The following is a 22851-nucleotide window of genomic DNA, read 5'->3' as shown; positions in this document are numbered from 1 at the left end:
AAAGGTATTTGAATGGCATTTACTGCATAATCCCTGAGGTTATTCTTTGTAAAGTGAAGGGCAAAGTTCATCTCTACAAGTTATATTTTCTGAAGTTAATTTGTAGTTTATATTTAACATCTTGCCTTTGCTTATTTGTTCCCGTGATACATGAATCCAAGACTTACATTTAAAGATGAACAAAATATCAATTTAAAGACAGATATCAACTAATTTCCCCGATTGAGTATGAATATCAATTTCTTTAACATCTCTCTCCGTCCCTCACCCACCCAACTACTACCTGGTACTAGCTGCAAAGTCGTTTTGTTGGGTCTCATTGTGTGAGAAGGAACTGCAAATGCTGGTTTAAACCGAAGAGAGACATGAAATGCTGGAGCAACTCAGCGGGACAGGCAGCATCTTTGGAGAAAAGGAATGGGTGACGTTTCGGGTCGAGATCCTTCTAAAGGTTTTGGGAAGAGACTCTTAGAAGGGTCACGACCAGAAACGTCACCCATTTCTTCTCTCCAGAGACGCTGCCTGATGCATGCTGGTCATCAGGGCGAATTCGGCACAGAGACTAACGTTAGCGGCGCAACGCTTCCGACGCCTCCAACGGCCCGGGGCTCTTGCACTGCTCCATGGCCGGAATTGCAGTGAGCGACTCGCCAGCCTGGCAAACACTCGCCAGCCCGGCATACACTCGCCAGCCCCGGCTTCCCGTCTGCATCTGTCCCCGCCGCTGCTTCTGCTTCCATCCCTCCCTCAGTCCCGGCTCTCCAACACCCGTGGACTATGCACTTGATATGAGTTTTGAAATTCTCGTTGATCACAGAATTTCTCACGACAGAGCGTGAGAAATTTGTGATCAGCGTGAGAGCATGAGAATTTGGCCAAATGCATGATTCTCACACTCAAAGCATGAGAGTTGGCATCCCTGCTCTTATTATCTGATTTGAAGTGAATAATTTGCAGGGATCTGTGTACAGAAGTGAAAAGCATAAAAGGGAACTCATAGGCTCAAATAAAATCAATTTTCCTTCCTGTTTTCTAACAGCTGGCAGACATGGCTTCAATTTGTGGTGGTTTAAGTTAAGGTCAGCTTCTGGAATTCTGACTTTAATTACAGTGGGTATGATGGCCTATTTTGGTTTGTTATTGAACTTGGCATCATTATGTGGTGCCGTATATCTCGGGTTGCCAAATGGGTGAGAGGGAACATAAAATGATTTGCTTTGAGAATGAGCAACTTCCAGGATTTAAGTAGACTAAAATTGTGAATTAGTTCAAGTTCACATTTATTGTCACATGCACCAATTAAGGTACAGTGATATTTGAGTTGCCATACAGCCACACAAGTAAAAAAGTGCAAGTAGAAATTACTTAAAATTAGAGAATTCACTATTCATACCGCTGGGTAGTAAGCTACCCAAGCAAAATTAAGTGCTATTCCTACAATTTCCATGGATCTCCTGGTTGCTAACCATTTTAACTTCCTTTTTTTTATTAAATTTGTTTATTTTATTAGAAGTTAATACAGTACAAAACAGTACAGTGGAACCTAATTTTAGGTGCCAACTATGTCATACCGTAATCCATTCTATGTACAACCTCTAGTTTTATGTTATGAGAAGGAAGTAAGCAAGACAAGAAAAAGAAAACAATAGAAAGGGGAAAAAGTGGAAAAATAGATGGTAGAGAGTAGAAAAACGTGGAGTGTGTATATAAAAAATAAAAAAAAATAAAAAAGAAAAAGTGGAAAGTAGAAATAGAAGAGAAGACCCCTTAAAAGAGAATTTTAACTTCCTATTCTCATACTGACCCTTCTGTCATGAGCCTCCTTAATTAAGTGAGGCCACACGCAAACTGGAGGATAAGCCACGTGGGTAGTTTATAATCCAATGGTGAGAATTCTCCAATGCAGCACCTCCCACAACACTTTTTTCTTCCTCTCTTCCTTGTCTCACTAGGATGTGAACCTATTTCTCCTTTTCCACTACCCCGTCCCCTTGCACCTATATTTCTTCCTCTTGCTCCACATTTCATTCCCTTTTCATGCTAAATCTCCTTATCGTACTGCCTCTTTTTTTTTTCATCTTTGCCCTCAAGTTCAAGTTCAAATTTATTTGTCACATGCACCATAAGGTGCAGTGAAATGTAATTTACCATGCAGCGTTACAATTAAAAAAGGACACAATACATAACATAATTCGACACAGACATCCACCACAGCATTCTTCACTGTGGTGGAGGGCAATACAGTTCAGACAGCTCTCCTCCTCTTCCTCATCCCTTGTTGACCTGTGGTTGGGGCCCTGAACCCCCCATAGTCGCCGCTACAGATGGCCCGATGTTCAAGTCGTCTGGTCGGGATGGTCGGAACGCCGACATCGGGACAGGTCGAGCACACCCCGCGGCCCGGAGTTCCCAATCATCCATCTCCTAACCGGAGACCGTGGCTTCCAGATGTAGTAGGCCGCAAGTCGGCGGTCGGACCTCTTCTCCGGCGACCCCCGGTTAGGGATCGCCCGCTCCACGATGGTAAGTAAAGTCCACTCCACGCCTCCAGCCAGAAGCGCCACAGACCGCGGCTTCCAGATTTTGTAGGCCGCAGGCCAGGGGTCGGAGCGGTTCTCCGGTGACCCCCAGCAAGGGGGACCGCGATATTACAGTCCCAGTTGCACCACCGCTGAAGCTCTGGGCCCGCGATGTTAAGGTCCCCGCTGCGCCGCCGCTGAAGCTCTGGGCCCGACTCCGGGAAAGGCCGCACCAAACGAGCTGTAAGGCCGCGATTTCCCCCTACCTTAATGCATTGAGTGCCACAATTTTTACACTCACCATTAGTGGCAAATTAAGCGGTCGGCCGAGGAATACATGTTCATGCTCCTATTAAAGCCTATCCATTTCCTTCAAGTTATTTTCTTTAAAACACACCTCTCTTGGTATTTGCATCCCAAGATGGCGCAGCCGAGTCCAGTCGCCGTTGTGGTAGCTCTGCGGAGATTGTGCGTTTTTTTTTACTATTTTGTTTATTTTTAATTTCTTTCTTGCTGCTAACACATCAGCGCTAACACTCTATGATCGCAAAACACTTTTGAACTTAAAACTTTAGCGTAACCCAAGGCTGTTTAGACACTTTACTCACCGATCCAGCAGGGCCGGCAGAGATAAGAGTGAGTCACAACAGCAACAATGGGAGCGCGGCTCCGGGAGAAAGTCGGAAAAAAGTATTGAGGTAAGTTGGGGGGGGGGGGGGGGGGGGGGAAGATTCGGAACAGACTCAGAGCTCAAGCCTACTGCCCACCTCTGCCCAGCGTTCTTCTTGCTAATGTCCAGTCTCTGGAAAACAAGATGGATGATCTCAGGGCGAGTATTAGATTCCACCGGGACACAAGAAACTGTAACATGTTTTGTCTGATGGAGACATGGCTGACTCCGCTGGCCAACCGAGTTTTTCTCTGTTTTTCGTGCGGATAGAACGGAAGAGTCCGGAAAATCTAAGGGTGGAAGGGTTTGCTTCATGACCAACAACAACTGGTGCAACCCTAAGGATATTAAGACGCTTTCTCGTACCTGCTCGCTGGACCTGGAGCATCTGGCGATCTCATGCGGTCCATTCTACCTTCCCCGGGAGTTCAGCTCAGTGATCATCACAGCCGTCTACATTCCACCGCATGCGGACTCCGACGCGGCACTATCGGTCCTACATGATGTGTTATGTCGGCATCAGAACAAGAATCCTGATGCGGCTATGGTGGGGCTGAGGATTTTTATAGGGCAAACCACAAAGTTATGCCTAACTTCCGCCAAAATATTACGTGTGTCACCAGGAGGGGGAAAGAACCTTGGACCACTGCTACACGCCGTTCAAGAAAGGATACAAGGCCATTTCTCTCCCTCCTTTTAGAAAATCTGACCATGCCGCCATTTTCCTGCTGCCGGAGTATAACTAACGGACTGTACAGGAAGCGGCAGTGACGAGGGACGTAAAGCGGTGGTCTGACCATTCAGTGACGTCGACTGGAATATGTTCCAATCAAGTACCAGAGACATCAGTGAGTTTACGGAAGCAGTCACTGACTTCATAGCAACAAATGCCGACAACATCGTCCTCCACGGTAAGTGGTAGCATCTTTCTGAACCAAAAACCCTGGGTGAACAGGTCTATTCGCGTAGTCATGAATGCTCGCACTGCTGCTTACAACTCCGGCTTGGCATCCAGCAACATGCATGACTACAAGGTAGAGTCCTACAGACTGCGAAGGGCAGTGAAGGACGCAAAAAGGAGGTAAAGGGATGCTATGGAGTTGCAGATGGAGCAGCGTGACAAATTACCAGAGCAGCCCCCCCCAACCGGGAGTGCTGGCACCTCCTTAGCTGATGACCTGAACTCTTTCTATGCACGATTTGAGGTGGGCAAAAGCACCCCTAGCTCGCCGGCTAACAACAACATTGTCAGCGCGCTGGCTAATGAGGCTGGAGTGAGTTTCACCGCTGGGGATGAGCACACATTCTCGGTGTCCGAGCATGATGTGAGGAGGGCTCTGACACGTGTGAGCACGAGAAAAGCTGTAGGCCCAGATGGCATATCTGGGTGAGTACTAAAGTCTTGTGCTAATCAGCTAGCTCCAGTGTTCACCACAATATTCAACCTCTCCCTGGCCAAGTCCGTGGTCCCTGCCTGCTTCAAGAGATCCACTATTGTCCTAGTGCCTAAGAATGACTCTCCAGCCTGCTTGAATAACTACCGACCGGTGGCCCTCACCTCAGTGGTCGTGGAATGCTTCGAGAGGCTAATGCGGCTTTTTCACGGGGCGACTTGACGCAAGATGTAACCAGAGTGAAGTGGTCGTGGTCTAGCACGATATCACACGATATAACGGGGGGGTAGATAAAGAGTTCCCACGGTACTCGGCATTTCTGTTATTTGTGCGAGTGACTTGTCCGTCTCCTGAGCTTTCCCGTTAAATCTTGAATGAACATTGTGAAGTGTTGTTAAATCATCACGTGGCACAAATGATGTCACTTTTTTTTCACACACTATAAATATCCTCCCTTGGTTGAATTGGCTCATTTGGAGACATGTTTTACTGTGTATGTGGGAGACACAGATGGACTGAGCACAGTACCTCGGTCTTACTGTGTGTGGGAGAGGGGGAGAAAGAGACGTACACTCACAGAGGCAGAGTCTCTCAGCCTGTGTAAGAGGGAGGGAGGGAGAGAGAGAGAGAGGCACACACAAGGTGGATGTGAAATCTCACCTGCCTGTTTCAGTGACAGACACCCGCCGCCAGTAAATGAAGACACACCCATCTCTCTCCCTCGACTCCCCCACCTTTCCCTCCCAACTCCAGTCCCGTCCCGACCCCCTGGGAAACTGAATAGAGCAACAATCAACTGCTGCCTGTGTGCTGATATGACAATAAAGGCTACTTTACTTTACTTTACTTTACTGAGTTAAAGAGTTCCCACGGTAGACTGTAAAACTGGGACCCTGGTTCTGGACTCCCCCAACATCGGGAACATTCTTCCTGCATCTAGCCTGTCCAATCCCGTAGATACTGATTAGACCGGTACCTATTTATTTACTTTATTAATGATTTCAATTAAATATTGGGAACATCAGGCCGCAAACGTTATTTCTTGAGTGTTAGTGCTGGACTTTGACTCGACCTTCCTAGTTAGCCGGCGCCTGAGACTGAGCCAAGCAATGTCCAGACCTGACTTCAACACAAAGTGATGGAGGAACTCAAAGGGTCAGGCTCGTCCAACGCTCTGTGTTTTGCTCGTGATTCCTGCATCTGCAGTTCCTCGTGTCTACACACCAGAGTTGCCACTTGACTCCGAGATGACCATCACAGAGCATACGGAAGATAGACACGAAATGCTGGAGTAACACAGCGGGACGGGCAGCATCTCTGGAGAGAAGGAATGTGTGACGTTTCGTTTCGAGACCCTTCTTCAGAGTCTCGTCCCGAAACGTCACCCATTCCTTTTATCCAGATGCTGCCCGTCCAGTATTTTATGTCTGTCTCCAGTATTACTGTGTCTATCATCGGCGCAAACCAACATCTACAGTTCTTTCCGACACATTAGAGGATACCGTCTCGCCATCACTCGGATTACCCGCTTCATTTCCATAACGTTGCCACCTCTCTTTACTTAGCTTACTGAAGCCTGATCCTTGTCACACCCAGTGCTCTATCGCCGAGCCTCTCATCTTTCAATCGGGTTCGGCCAGGAAGGAACTGCAGATGCTGGATTAAAACGAAGATAGACACAACATGTAGCTCAGCGGGACAGGCAGCATATCAGAAGGGTCTCGACCCGAAATGTCACCCATTCCTTCTCCCCAGAGATGCTGCCTGTTGCGCTGAGTTCCTCCATTTTGTGGCTACCTTGGGTTTATCCAGGATCTCCCCGTTGATGTCCTAACTCGCTTTGGTTTGTTATTATTGTCTCATATCGAGAACCAGCAGATACAGGTTTAGGTTCGGGAGGAATTATTTAATGAGAGCCTAAGGGGTAACTATTTTACGCAAAGGGTGGTGGGTGTATGGAATGAGCTATCCGTTAAGGTAGTTGAGGCAGGTACTGTCGCAATGTTTAAGACGCATTAGACTGAAGCATGGATAGGATAGGTTTAGATGGTTATGGGCCAAACGCGGTCAAGTGGGACTAGTGTAGATGGGACATATTGGTCGGTGTGGGCAAGTTGGGTCGAAGGGCCTGTTTCTACGCTGTATGATTCTATGCAGGGAATAAACTTTTGTTTGCGTGCTATACAATCATATCAGATAATGCTATACATGAATATAACCAAGCCACGTACAGTCTGAAGAAGGGCCTCGACCCGAAACGTCACCCGTTCCTTCTCTTTAGAGATGCTGCATGTCCCGTTGAGTTACTCCAGCATTTTGAACCGTCAAGTTACTCCAGCATTCTCTTTAAACCGGCATCTGCTGTTCCCTCCGACACATGCACAAGAACACCAGGTAGAGCGAAGAGGAAAATACCAGAGTTCAGAATATATGTTTTCAGGACAGTTCCAGGGGGAAAAAGTCCAATGTCCGAATTGAGGTAGGTTGGTAGGTCGGGTCAGTGCACAAACGAATGGAAGGAAGAACCGTTCTGAAGCCGGATAAGAATAGGTGGTCGGCGTGGACTCGGTGGGCCGAAGGGCCTGTTTCCACGCTAAATCTCTAAAATCTGAAGTTAGGTAATGTCTAAAGGAACTGCAGATTCTGGTTAACACGCACAAAAGGACACAAAATGTTGGTGTAACTCAGCAGGTAAGTCAGATCTGGGAAGAAAAACATAAAAAGCTGGAGTAAGTCAGCGGGTCAGGCAGCATCTCTGGAGAAAAAGAATAGGTGGCGATTCGAATCGGAACCCTTCTTCAGACATCCTAATCGGAATTGAGTCTGAAGATGTGTCTCGTCCCGAAACATCAGCTATTTTTCTCCAGAGATGCTGCTTGACTCGCTGAGTTACTCCAGCTTTTTGTGTCTGTCTTCGGTTTAAACCAGCATGTGCAGTTCACTCCTTACACGGGTCTCTGGAGAACATTGATTGGTAGCGTTCTGGACCCTGCTTCGGAAAGGCATCGATCGCTAGTCGGCGAGGACTTCGAGCTGTATCTCTCAAAGAAGTACATATGAAAAATTCCTCACGGACCATAAAAATGCGGGACCTTTCAGTAAAGTCCCTTTTAAAGTCCCTTTTAAAGATTATAGTTATTTTCTGGAATCTCATTAACATAACTCATGAATAAGTTGATGTCCATATGCGGATGCAAATCTTTATTTTTTAAATTCAATCCCACAGAAGACAATTTTTACTCACCTTCTGTCCCCTCTGTCCAGCTTCCGGGTTCACCGTTTGCAGGAGTTCCCACGGTAACCGCAAGAGTTATTACGGATATCGCACTGGCCACTACGTTCATATAATGTTGCAATGCTCAACCACAAGTGTACAAGTTACTCTTGGAGAAATTCAAACTTGCTTGAATTTTCTCCCGAGTCACCAAGTTACACGATTAGAATAGAATAGATAGAATAGAATAGCCTTTTATTGTCATCCAGACCGAAGTCTGAACGAAATTTAAGCAGTCATACATATAATACAATACAATAAAAAACAACAATAAACACATATTAACATCCACCACAGTGAGTCCACCCAACATCTCCTCACTGTGATGGAGGCAAAAGTCTTAGGGCTGCAGTCTCTTCCCTCCTCTTCTCCTTCTGCGCTGAGGCGATACCCCCCGGGCGATGTTAAAACCTGTCCTCGCGGCTCAAACACCGCGGCCCGGGGTAGTCGAAGCTGCCGCTCACCAGACCTGCTGACGCAGCCGCTGGCCCGCGGCCGAACCCCCGGTCTCAGGCCACCGCCACCAGAACTGCCGTCCCAGCCCCCGGAGCATCGTTCCAGCCCCGAGCCGGATCGCCCTCACGTGAGTACTGCCACCGTCTCAGCCTCGCGCCAGGCCGCCGCTCCTCCCTCGCGCCAGGCCGCCCCGACCGGGCGCCGCTCCTTCCTCAGGCTGGGCCGCCCCGACCGGGCGCCGCTCCTCCCTCAGGCTGGGCCGCCCCGACCGGGCACCGCTCCTTCCTCAGGCTGGGAACGCCGTACCTCCCCGAGCTCGGCTACTCCGACGGGAGCACCGTTCCTTCCTCGGGCCGGCCGTCACAGCCCCTCACGGAAGCCCTGTTCCAGCCCCGAGCCGGGCCGTCCTCACGGGAGCGAGCTCAGTGCGAGTCCTGGCGGGCTCTGCCTCCTGAGCCTCGAGGTCGCCAGCTCCGCCATTAGGCCTCAGCGCAGACGGAGGCAGAGAAGGGGAATACGACGAAAAAGTCGCATTCCCCCGCAGGGAGAGACAGCAAGCCCCGTTTCAACCCCCCCCCCCCAAAACACAACTAAAAACCAAAACTAGACTAACCAAAACGAAAATAAACAACCCAAAAAACACAAAACAAACAGGACTGCCGGAGAGCCGCTGCAGCCAGAGCCGCGCCACCACTAGGAGTTGGACCTAATTTAGCGCTACGGTGGTCCACGGTGGTCCACGAATGCCGTACTGTTATCGCACGAGGTTCCCACGATGTTAAACTCTGGTTAACTCTTGCGTCAAGTCGCCCCGTGAAAAACCGCTTAATCAAGGACTACATCTGCGCCTTCCTCCCTCGCACCATGGACCCGCTGCAGTTCACATACCGTTCAAACAGATCCACGGATGATGCGGTCTCCCAGGTTTTGCACACCACTCTCTCTCAACTTGACAGCTAGAAGGGGGGCTATGTGAAACTGCTGTTCATTGAATTCAGTTCAGCTTTCAACACCATAGTCCCCACCAGACTTGCTGATAGTGGCTGGAACTGGGACTGAACACCCCCCTGTGTGCCTGGGTCCTGGACTTTCTGACCGCCAGGCCCCAGGTGGTCAAGATGGGTAGACATACCTCCAACTCCCTCACCCTGAACACAGGATCCCCCCAGGGCTACGTCCTCAGCCCCCTACTGTACTCCCTGTACACACATGACTGTGTGGTCAGGTTCAGCTCCCAACTCCATCATTAAGTTTGCTGATGACACAGTGGTGGTGGGCCTGATCTCCGATAACTATGAGAAGGCCTACCTGGAGGGGGTGTTTGACCTGGCACTCTGATGTCAGGACAACAGCCTCCTCTTGAATGTCACAAAAACTAAGGAGCTGATTGTGGACTTCAGAAGGGCACAACAACCAAGGACTTTCATGCCACTGGGGATTATGGGACTACCGTGGATAGGGTGAGCACATTTAAATACCTGAAACATCTCTATCTGGTTTGGCCACAGTTCTGCCCAGAACAGGAAGGCTCTGCAGAAAGTAGTGTGTTCGGCCAAACGCACCACGGGAATTACACTCCCCCCCCCCCCCCCCCCCCCCCCCCCCCAGATCCAGAGCCAGCAAGATCATGAAGGACCCCCTACTACCCCAACAACGGACTGTTCCAGCTGCTACGGTCAGGCAAGCGCCTCCGCTGTCACGCTGCGAAAAATGAGAGGATGAGACAGAGTTTCTTCCCACAGGCCATCAGGACTGTAAACCCTGATCTCACCAGGGCGTACATACTGTTGTGTCTTCTTTTTTAATGTAAATACGGTTTCTGTTCTGTTCTGTTGTTTTGCACAATCCCGCAAGCATTGCCACTTTCATTTCACTGTACATCTTGTATGTGTATGTGACAAATAAAGTTGACTTGACTTGACAGTGTATCCTTTTGTATCCATAGAACAGTTGTGTGTGTGTGTTGTAAGGTTGTTGGATAATATCAGTTTTCTTTTGGGATATCCTATCTCTGACTACAACCTGGTGCCAAGTTTTGTCCTCTTTTGTAGAGATAATGAAAGGCAACAAAGACCAATGTTGTGGTCTCTTTAGCAATAATAAACAGTCTATGTTGCTTCATCAAAATGTGTTGATGCACACTATCTTTTTAATGATTGTTTCAACTGAATAACTTTATATGATAAATGCTCTTTTTTTTTACTCCCTAAATCCAATTTTAATTTCAATTAATGAAACAAGGAGCACAGCTGAACATTTTAGTTTTCAACAAAGTCTTGTTCAAACTTTACAAAATGAGAATATTGTTTCTCAGCCTTTTCCTATGTGGTTGCTTTCATGTTTGTAGATGAAAGAAAAATGCCTGTTGAAAGTAAAATAACTACAGTTCACTCTGGTTATTTCTAAAATCTATACCATATTTTCTAGTTGCAAAATAACTCCATTAAATCTTCCAAGAGTTTATGCAATTCTCCTCCTATCAAAATGAATGAATTGTAATGCAACGATGTGCACCCTATGCAATGCTTTAAAAAAATAAAAAATAAAAAACTCGTCCTTTAAAGATTTACTAATTACTGACTTGAGTTGTACAAGATTTCAAAGATTTAGTATGAAATACACAATACTTGAATTGTGGGGGTGGAGAAACTTTACAAAAAAGGTAGGCAGCACAGTAATTCTGTTTGTGGTGCATCATGCTACAAGTTGAAGTGGTTTAGCCGTTGCACAAATTGAACACCACTGGCCAAGAAAGAATTTTCATCTTGAGAGTCTGATCTGTGTGTAACCAAATCCTAACTGAGTAGGTGATTATCTAACCCACTCCAAAGGCAGACTAGGATCAAATAGATAATGAATTACTGGCTTCTGTACCAAATGCTTTTAGATTATTTTCCTGTAAACACAGATAATTAACTTTAAAAAAACTTTTTTTAATTGCAGATAATGTAACAATTACAAAATCACACTTTTTAGTAATTGACTCGTTAGTACAAGCATGGCCTTAATTGTGTGGGAGTTATGTAATTAAAAATTAGGTCATTTTATTTTTATGTTTGCTATTCAAAACAGTTTAGATTTTCATTTAGTCACAGAATGGTTTGTCTAATAACGTTTGTGTTGATGCATCACTTTCTAAAACCAAAATAAATGGCAAAAAGAAACTGACTCAAATGCACTTTTTCACTTTCAGAGCACGGACACTCAAACAAAACTACAAATGGCATAGGGTGTAGTTGTGTATTCACTGTTGTTTGTAGCCACTTTTAAAGGCTAGTAAACAATAGAGTAAAAGGAAAATTACATAATTTTATTATAACTTCATAATTTCAAATAAAACAGTATCTTTGAGAGTGGCAGAACGTAGAAAATGGCTAGTAAAACTTGTACAACTCAAGCAGGGAGGAAATGTTAAGCTCTTATACAAATTCATCCAATGCTGTGCCGCCTACCTTTTTTGTAACTGTACCTTAAACAGGATGTAAAGGACCTGCACAAGGTGTTGAAAAATAAATTGGAATAATTTTGAGGAAGAGGTTTGTGGCTATAATATGATACTGGAGAGACTAAAGTTGTTCATTTTGTAGCAAAGAAGATTGAGCAAAGATTTATTAAGAGATAGGGTTAGGACTAGGAGTCGGAGGGACCCTCGGGAGGGTCTTAAAGCTCTCCGTTTCTTCCTCGACTGCAGAACCAGACAATTTCCGTAACTTTTTTTCCAGCCCCCACTCCCTCATCTTCACTATGGATGACCAGTCACTCTACACCTCCATCCCCCACCAGGAGGGTCTTAAAGTTCTCCATTTCTTCCTCAACGGTAGAACCAGCCAATTTCTGTCTACCAATACTCTCCTCCGCCTAGCACAGCTGATCCTTGCCCTCAACAACTTCTCCTTTCCTCCAAATCCAAGACAAGGCTATGGGCACTCGCATGGGCCCTAGCTATGCCTGCGTCATTGTAGGGTACGTCGAACAATCACTGTTCCAGGTGTACACTGGCCCTATCCCTGAACTCTACCTTCACTACATTGACGACTGCATTGGTGCTACCTCTTGCACCCATGCAGAACTCACTGACTTCATCCACTTTACCACTAATTTCCATCCTGCACTCAGATTCATCTGGACCATTTCTGACATCTCCCTACCATTTCTAGATCTCACTGTCTCTATCGCAGGCAACTGTCCGACATCTACTACAAAGCCACTGACTCCGATAGTTATCTTGACTACATTTCAGGGGGTATGGAGACAAGGCAGGTACAGGATACTGAGTTGGATGATCAGCCATGATCATATTGAATGGCTCGAAGGGCCGAATGGCCTACTCCTGAACCTATTTTCTATGTTTATATGTTTCTAATTTACATTTATATCATGCCATTAACAAACAAACCTGCAATTTTTTGGAGTGGAAGGAAACCGTAGCATCCGGAGAAAACCCACATGGTCACAGAGAACTACAAACTCTGTACAGACAGCAACCCTGGTCTCAGCAACTCTGCCTCTGTGCCAGTGTGCCACCCTCTTTCATTTCATTTGTATAACAACTAAAACATTAAAATATTCCAAGATATGTTCCATTTTCGCAGGCAGTTCTGAATCTGAAGCTCGCTAACTGTAAGGGAAGTGGAACAATCTTGAGGGCTTTTGAAAGGGAATTGGGGAGACATTTGCAGAAAAAGTTATTTATAGGCACATGAAGGAAAAATAGGGGAATGGGACTGCTCTGTTGGGAAATAACATGGGCTCGAAGAGCTGGACAAACCTCCCTTTGTTCCATAATGGGGCTTTTTCACGGGGCGAGTTGACGCAAGATGTCACCAGAGTGAAGAGGTCGTGGTCCAGCACGAGTCTCGCACGATATAACGGGGGTAGATAAAGAGTTCCCACGGTACTCGGCATTTCTGTTATTTGTGCGAGTGACTTGTCCGTTTCCCGAGCTTTCCCGTTAAATCTTGAATGAACATCGTGAACTACACGTGACACAAATGATGTAACTTTTTTTTTCACACACTATATATATCCTCCCTTGGTTGAATTGGCTCATTTGGAGACATATTTTACTGTGTATGTGGGAGACACAGATGGACTGAGCACAGTACCTCGGTCTTACTGTGTGTGGGAGAGGGGGAGAAAGAGACGTACACTCACAGAGGCAGAGTCTCTCAGCCTGTGTAAGAGGGAGGGAGAGAGAGAGAGAGGCACACACAAGGTGGATGTGAAATCTCACCTGCCTGTTTCAGTAACAGACACCCGCCGCCAGTAAATGAAGACACCCCCATCTGTCTCCCCCTCCTCTCCCTCGACTCCCCCACCTTTCCCTCCCAACTCCAGTCCCGTCCCGACCCCCTGGGAAACTGAATAGAGCAACAATATAGATATAGAAACTGAAACAATATAGAAACTGAATAGCGCAACATGGCAAAAACATCTCTGACACGCTTTACCCCCTTTCTTTGAGATTTTCTGGGAGCCATCTCTGCAAGTGTTCCTGTTAAAAAGATTATCCAACAATGACAATTAGGTGGGACGTCCTTGAAGGACACATGTTCCCTTGTCGATATTGAGACCACCTGTTTTACTCACCTTCTGTCCCCTCTGTCCAGCTTCCGGGTTTACCGTTCGCAGGAGTTCCCACGCGCTATATCTCTAAAATCTGAAGTTAGGTAATGTCTAAAGGAACTGCAGACGCTGGTTAATGCTGGTTAATACGCACAGAAGGACACAAAATGTTGGTGTAACTCAGCAGGTAAGTCAGATCTGGGAAGAAAAACATAAAAAGCTGGAGTAAGTCAGCGGGTCAGGCAGCATCTCTGGAGAAAAAGAATAGGTGACGATTCGAATCGGAGCCCTTCTTCAGACAGCCTAATCGGAATTGAGTCTGAAGATGTGTCTCGTCCCGAAACATCAGCTTTTTTTCTCCAGAGATGCTGCTTGACTCGCTGAGTTACTCCAGCTTTTTGTGTCTGTCTTCGGTTTAAACCAGCATGTGCAGTTCACTCCTTACACGGGTCTCTGTACAACATTGATTGGTAGCGTTCCGGACCCCTGGACCCGAGGACTCCGACCTGTATCTCTCAAAGAAGTACATGTGAAAAATTTCTCACGGACCATAAAAATGCGTAACCTTTCAGTAAAGTCCCTTTTAAAGTCCCTTTTAAAGATTATAGTTATTTTCTTGAATCTCATTAACATAACTCATGAATAAGTTGATGTCCATATGCGGATGCAAATCTTTATTTTTATTTATTTTTTAAATTCAATCCCACATAAGATAATTTTTACTCACCTTCTGTCCCCTCTGTCCAGCTTCCGGGTTCACCGTTCGCAGGAGTTCCCACGGTACCCGCAAGAGTTATTACGGATATCGCACTGGCCACTACGTTCATATAATGTTGCAATACTCAACCACAAGTGTACAAGTCAATCTTGGAGAAATTCAAACTTTCTTGAATTTTCTCCCGAGTGACCAAGTTACACGATGACCTGCCGTTAGCGCTACGGTGGTCCACGGTGGTCCACGAATGCCGTACTGTTATCGCACGAGGTTCCCACAATGTTAAACTCCGGTTAACTCTTGCGTCAAGTCGCCCCGTGAAAAGGCCGCTTAACAGTTTGTTGATTCATTCCTCGTTTGCCCATTGATTGACATTTTAATTTTAGAACGTAAATCTCATTAAAGTGCATTGACAGGTTAATTAGGTATCTTTTCAATTCTCTAAGGAATGCAATAGTCATAGTTATAGAGTCATACAGCACGGAAACATACACTTTGGCCTAACCTGCCCTTGCTGACCAAGGTGCCCCATTTACACTAATTCCACCTGCTCATGTTTGGCCCATATCCCTCTAAACCTTTCCATGTACCTGTCCAAATGTCTTTTAAATATTATTGTAGTAGGTGGGAAAGTTGGACTTCATTTACATACTTGCTAAATTTGTAGCTTACGCATTTAAACAAAAACAAATGTTTTTAAACTTGAGTTTTCCACATCAATTTCCATTGGAGATAAAACTCCAAAGTGTGTTTAGATAATTTATGGTTAGTCATGTGGCTAATTGCTTACAGTAGAATTGCCTGAATAATTGAGCACATGAATATATTCTATATTATGTGTGTGTACTCCTTCTCGTGCTAATCCTCTTTTCCATTAGGCTTTGATTCGTGCTGTGTTTTAATCAAATGAGCACAACAATTTTGAAGATGTGCAGGGCCCTGTGAGACCACATCTGGAGTATTGTGTGCAGTTTTGGTCTCCTAATTTGAGGAAGGACATCCTTGCTTTTGAGGCAGTACAGCGTAGGTTCACGAGGTTAATCCCCAGGATGGTGGGACTGTCATAGAAGGAAAGATTGGAAAGACTGCTTGTATTCACTGGAATTTAGAAGAATTGAGAGGGGATCTTATAGAAACGTATAAAATTATAAAAGGACTGGACAAGCTAGATGCAGGGAAAATGTTCCCAATGTTGAGTCCAGAATCAGGGGCCACAGTCTAAGAATAAAGGGGAGGCCATTTAAAACTAAATGAGAAGAAACTTTCTTTTTCACCCAGAGAGTTGTAAATTTGTGGTATTCTCTGCCACAAAAGGCAGTAGAGGCCAATTCACTGGATTAATTTAAAAGAGAGTTAGATAGAGCTCTAGGGGCTAGCGGAATAGAGGGATATGGGGAAAAGGCAGGCACGGGTTTCTGATTGTGGATGATCACAATGAATGGTGGTGCAGGCTCGAAGGGCCAAATGGCCTCCTGCACCTATTTTCTATTTTTCCTTTCAGTGAAACTGGGCTGTATCATTGGAGGTGATTCTTGAGAAGTGATTCTGACCGGGCTTCCAATTCTTCTGAATTTATAATGCTTGAGTCCATTAGATTGACTAAGAATCATTAGATTGACTAAGTGTCCCATGGTGAAAGCTGAAAATACATTAATTGATTAATTTCAAGATTAGAAGGCTGTCAATTAATACTGCTCACTTTTTAATAATAAGTAAAATGGGATTTCAATATTTGTTTCCACTGCTGTTAATTCAGCTATGTTTAGATTGGAAAATATATCAGTGTTTTGAATTAGTGTTATTTAAATAAGCACAGGTGCTTTTGAGTAGTAAAAGGAGGAATTGTTTTCTTTTAAATTCAATGACTGAATTATGAATTGAGTAGACTGCACTTGTTCAATAGGCCCAGTGCATATGGACAATCTGCAACATCTGCAAAATTGTATGTAGCAATTAAAACTTTAAAATATTCCAAGATATTTTCAATCAACACTTAGTCGACTCAATTTATAATTTAGCCATTGAATTTTTTAAGTAAGATTGGACACATAAATATAAGAGATTAGGCCAGATGATCTAAAAACTGACCGTTGAGTGTTAAGAAGAAGCAAACTATCATCTTGTATATGAAACAGCATCTCATATTTTCTTGGGCAGCTTAACAGCCGAGTGGTATGATTATTGATTTCTCCAACTTCAAGTAACCCTGACATTCCCTCTCTCTCTCCATTCCTCCCCCACCCAAGTCATGCCAGCTTCTCATTTTTACCCAACATACAGCTAACATTGGCCTATTTCATTTATCATCGTTACTTTTTTGCATATCTTTAATTCATTGTTCTTTATCTCTCTATATCACCGTCTATATCTCTTGTTTCCCTTTCCCCTGACTAGTCTGAAGAAGGGTCTAGACCCGAAACGTCACCCATTCCTTCTCTCCAAAGATGCTGCCTGTCCCGCTGGGTTACTCCAGATTTTTATGTCTATGATCACTTTGTGAGTTTACTCACATTTTCACTCTTCCAAGTAATAGGTAATAGTGTCATCCTCCACCGCCCCTGTATTTCTCCCTTCCCTTCAGGTTCCTCTTAAGTGGTGGGGAAATGCCTTTAATTGGCCAGAAACTTTGGACTGCAGTCATGGCTTCAATGTACAGTGTCTAACCTTCTGACAATATTGTCTTCGACCATGCGCCTCTCTTGCTCCTCAATTCACCCACCTGCACTGTCGAGCCATAATCAACTTGTTTAACTCCCCTGCAATCTTTTCACCTATACAGGCATCAAGTACCTCATCTTGGTTGGACGAAGCCATCTGATAAAAAATCTCAGTTGCTGTGGCCCTATAGGTCAAATCAAGCTCTCTGCTTCATTAACATGGCTATCCTGTTCTTGCATTTAACACACGAGATTTTGATTTAAAGGGGAAACTTAAAAATGGCACTCTTTTGCAGGTGAATCCACTTCTGGAAGCATTTGGGAATGCTCAGACTGTGATGAATGACAACAGTAGCAGATTTGGGAAATATATTCAGCTGAGATTTCACAGTACTGCAGGTAAAAACAATGTATCTTCTGCATGTAAACCCTCTTTCATGGACTGAGATGGTGAATTTCTATTTCCATAAAATTCCGTAAAAATCATAGATGTTAAGTGCTGAGATCTACAACATTCTGTTTGTGCATTGACTAGGTTGCAAAAAGTTGTAAACTACTAACAATTATTTATCTAAATGAAGGCTGTTTTAAGTAGGCAGAATGTTCGCTAGCTAAGCCTTGTGACCTTTCTCCAATTCCTGCTTTAAAACTCTTTAGTGCTGCAACTTAATGGAACAAATTCTCCACAACCATTAAATGTTTACCTCTTTTAATCTATTCGCTTGTTGCATCATAAATGCAAACCTAGATTTTCCAGAATGAACTGCATTTTATTTAGACACTCTCCCTCATTGAAAATGTTGTTGTTATTTACTTTTTCTTCCATCTCACTTTTTTCCTCTCTTCCTCTCTTTCTCTCCTCTCAGTTTTACACATTTAAGTTTAATTTTCTAAAATACCCTGCAATATTTAATTGTTCGGCTCCTTGAAGTGGGCTTTCATACCCCAGGCAATCTGATGGACAGGATGGTGGTTATTTTTTGGGCACAATTGAAGATAGAAACATAGAAAATAGGTGGAGGAGCAGGCCATTTGGCCCTTCGAGCCAGCACCGCCACTCAATATGATCATGGCTGATTATCCAAAATAAGTACCCCATTCCTGCTTTCTCCCCGTATCCCTTGATTCCGTTAACCCTAAGAGCTATATCGAACTTTCTCTTGAAAACATCCAGTGAATTGACCTCCACTGCCTTCTGTGGCAGAGAATTCCACAGATTCACAACTCTGGGTGAAAAGGTTTTTCCTCATCTCAGTCCTAAATGGCCTACCCCTTATTCTTAAACTGTGACCCCTGGTTCTGTACTCCCCCAACATCGGGGAATTTTTTCCTGCATCTAGTCCATACAATCCCTTAAAAATGTTATATGTCTCTTTTAGATCCCCTCTCATCATCCTAAATTCCAGTGAATATAAGCCCAGTCGATCCAATCTTTCATTATATGTCATGAAAGGTTGCTCAGATCAATTGGGTGGGGAAGGTGCAGACTGAACTTGGTTTAAAATTGCTGGGATTGGATGAACAGTTCTTGCCTCTCAAGCAGTTCTGTGAAGGAAGTCACCATTGGATTCATATTTCCCACCCTATTTTCAGGTTTCAGTTTCCATTGTTTAAAAATAGGATAACATAAATTGAAAGCGGGGTCGCGTTGTAATTCATAACTGGCAAACCCACTTCCTGAAAACATTTATTTGCCCTTCCTCCCACTAATTGCCATTGAAACCGGAGTTGACATGTTTGAGGCCAGTTCACTTTAGGATCTGGATGTATCGTGCTTTTACTTTAGGCATTCTCCAACTCTTCCCCCTGTTTCTGAAACTGTTGTTTGCTCAACTTGACTAACTTACACATTTAAACAACATAATTTTATTGGCTGTGTGGTGTTATTGTTTATAAAATGTGATTGTTGCATGGAAGTCACGTTTGAGGCCCAACACATATTGAGAGCTTGCTGGATCATTTCAGAGAGCAGTTAAGAGTCAATCACATGAGCAGGTATGGAGTTGCATATAGGCTAAATAATTTAAGGAAGCCACAATTTTTCCTGTGGGACATTAGTGAATCAGACGGATTACTGTCAACATTAGAGTCATAGAGCTGTACAGCATGGAAAAATATTATTTCTTGTGGTCTTGGATGGAGGTGTTCCCCACCATTGTGGCAATGGTGGACGAAGCCCAGACCAACACACAAACCAACCTCCCTTCTATTGACTCCATTTATACCTCGTGCTGCCAGCAGCATAATCAAGGACGAGTCGCACCCTGGCCACTCCCTCTTCTCCCTTCACCCGTCAGGCAAAAGGTATAGAAGTGTGAAAACACACACCACCAGATTCATGGACAGTTTCTTCCCAGCTGTTATCAGGCAACTGAATTATCCTACCACAACCAGAGAGCAATGCTGAACTACTATCTACCTTCTTGGTGACCCTCGGACTATCTTTGATCGGAATTTGCTGGTTTTACCTTGCACTAAACGTATTCCCTTATCATGTAATCATATATTGTAAATGGATCGTGTGTTGTCGTGTATTGTCTTTCTGCTGACTGGTTGACACGCAACAAAAGCTTTCCACTGTCCCTCGGGCCCACTCCCCAAACATCAGTCTGAAAAAGGGTCTCAACCCGAAACGTCACACATTCCTTCTCCCCAGAGATGCTGCCTGTCCCGCTGAGTTACTCCAGCATTTTGTATGAACCACAAATACATCAATTGATTGGATGCTTCAGTGATGGTGATGGAGCTGAATGATGATCTTCATCTTTTAAGAGGGTGGTACCCAGGATATGCTAACTAATGGAGTTCCTCAGGGCTTTCTGGGATGTACTGGAGGAAAGCCTGGTGACTGGGGAAGTATGTCAAGGGGATACAGGGAAGTCGTCATCTTACAGCCTAAGAAGGCAGGTCTCTGCTTGTTAAGAAATTGGCACCCAATCTCTCTCCTCAGTCTGAAGAAGGGTCTCGACCTGAAACGTCACGTGTTATTTTTCTCCAGAGAAGCTGCCTGTCCCACTCCAGCATTTTGTGTCTTTCTCCCTCCTCGGTACAAATTATAAGATCTTTGCCTGGGCCATATCCAGCCACATGCATTCTATGCTGGTTGACCTAATGCACCCTGACCAGTTTATACTCAGTCCAAGGCAAGTCCATTGAGGAGAACATACATTCTGGAGAAGACATTTGACAGGATTGATCTCGCACACTGTTTGGGAATCAATTTGTACACATACTGACTTGTACCAGATTGTGTGGCCTGGGTCTTATATTTATACATTGCTGCAGATAATCTGGTGAATGGTAGCTTTTGTTTTGGGAGAGGTGACTGTCAAGGATATGTCCATGCCCAGGTTTGTCTGGAGAGGGAGTATGTACTGTCTATTGTCTTGCTGGAGGCCCTACATGATGGGTGAATGTCACAGGGTTTGGAGTGTATCCAGCATAGTCAGCATCCTGTTCTAAACCAAAATTATTGTGAGCATTCTAAAAAGTAAATACAAAGGCTCTATGGGAGGAACATAATTTGGAGTCCTGCCATTAATGCAAGTTAGTTAAAAGCTGTGTTTAAAGCCCTATGAGAGCTATTTACTTTAAAGTTTATATTTTGATGTTAAACCTTGTGTTGATGCTAAGGTAATGAATAACACTATTTATTGCAAAAATGTTGACGATCTTGTGAATAAAGTATATTTTCAAATTTAAATGAAAATTCTGAGAGGAGGTTTACTTACAGCAGGGACCATTTCCCTTTTATAATTGTTTGAATATCTTCAAGTACATGTCACATCACCAGTGAATTCCTAAACTCCTCCTGTTGAGGTGTCCTAACAGCTGTTTGTATATTAGCATCTGTAGTTCCTAGTTTCTATACTGCTCTCTTCCAGCATTGCCTCTCTACTATGGAGAAAGAGCTAAAGTGTTCTTCAGGAAAATGGCTGTTATTTTCAACCCTAGGCAGGTCACATGCTCTGATTGAATAACTGTGTGACATGCTATTCAACCAAACCCACACCTGTACAACCACATGACCACTCCCCCTATATTCACTGCTTGCCTTTACGCCAGATTTCTTCACTGACTTCCAAGCTAAATTCTCCCCACATCTTATTCAAACCATCTCCCAACATCCTACATCATATTTAAGTCTGGCCATCCTTCTGAACGACGATCTACATCAGCTTTGTGATTGCTAATGCAAAAATAATTCTCTCCAATCTGGAACCCTCTTTTAGAACTTTAAAAAAATCTCTTATTGCAACCTCTTCTCTGCTATTTTTGATATGTTTTTCATTGACTATTTTACCAGTTAGCTTCATTGGTATTGAGTGAAAACATTGTAGAAATTGGTTATGGGGCAGAAAGCAATTGAGAATAAACGGATCTCTCAAGGTTGATAGGCTGTACTTACGGGGGTACAGAGCTTGTGCCCAACTTTCCACAACCCATAGTGATGATTTGGCTGAGGAACCAAATGTTTTATTTCCAAATGTAATCTAGGTGGGATTGTGAGTCAAACGAAGATTGTAACAAAGCTTTAAAGTAAATGGCCAAGTTAAGGGAGTGGGCAAGAATGGGGAACATTACTTAAGATGGCAAGTGAGATCTTGATCTTTATCATGAAAGGATACGAGAGAACAGGATTTTGGATATCTTATTACACCAAGGCTGCACCTTGAATATTGCCTGTAGTTTTGATCTTGCCTAAGAGAGAATAAGCTTGCTGTAGAGGGAGTGCAGTGAAGATTCCCTAAACTGGATTCTAGGATGGTGGGTCTACTGTTTGAGGAGACATTATTGAATGGTTCCTTCTCTTGTAACTATTATCCCTTATTCAAGACTCTCCCATTAGTAAAACCATTTCAATGACAACCCTATCATGCCCCTTTGAGACCCTGTCTGTCACAATAAGGTCACCCCTCATTGTTTTAAACTCCAAGGAGTGTAGACTGAATCTGTCTAGCCTCACTTTTTAAGACAATCTTTTCGCTTGCAGAATTTCCCTGGTAAATCTCTTTGGGGTTGCCTTCAATGCTTTCTTTCTTAAATATTTTTTCTTAAGTAAAAGGAATAAATCTGTCTGCTGTACATTAGGTGTGGCTCAACCACACATTGCATAACTGACCAAATCTATCTGTTTTTAAACTCCAAATCTTTTTCAATAAAGGCCAAAATATAACTTGCCTTCATGTCTGCTTGTTAAACCCACGGGCTGACATTTTTGGATTCATGCACTAGAACGCCTAAATCCCTCTGTACTTCTGTACGATCGATGAGCCGAAACATCACCTATCCTTCTCCAGAGATGCTGCCTGACCCACTAGGTTACTCCAGTACTTTGTTCCCCGAGTACTTTGCGCATTTGTATTCCCTCTCCTTTAGATAACCTGTGTGAGGGCAAGGATTATTCCCACCTCGTGCTGGGTAACTTTATAAATTGGTGACCTTTTAGGATCTCTGAAAACGTACTAATAGCAGTTGCATGTTGCATAGTTGAAGTCAGGTGAACAATACACTCTGTCTGTGTATACTTGAATTTCCTGTTTTCACCTGCATATCTGCTCTTATAACCATATAACCATATAACAATTACAACACGGAAAC

At 44.2% G+C, this 22851-nt stretch overlaps 1 protein-coding gene across 1 annotated transcript in view; it reads left to right on the top strand.

Annotated features, from left to right (window-relative positions):
- LOC116979772 (myosin-IIIb-like) overlaps nucleotides 1-22851 on the top strand; it is a 170085-nt gene that overhangs the window by 42731 nt on the left and 104503 nt on the right. The window contains exon 5 of the mRNA XM_033031548.1: nucleotides 17547-17649. Within this exon, the coding sequence (XP_032887439.1) occupies nucleotides 17547-17649 (103 nt within the window). The remainder of the gene's footprint in view (nucleotides 1-17546; nucleotides 17650-22851) is intronic.

This window comes from Amblyraja radiata, chromosome 1, assembly GCF_010909765.2.
Source record: "Amblyraja radiata isolate CabotCenter1 chromosome 1, sAmbRad1.1.pri, whole genome shotgun sequence".
NCBI lineage: Eukaryota > Metazoa > Chordata > Chondrichthyes > Rajiformes > Rajidae > Amblyraja > Amblyraja radiata.
This window is presented reverse-complemented; position numbering and strand designations above follow the sequence as displayed.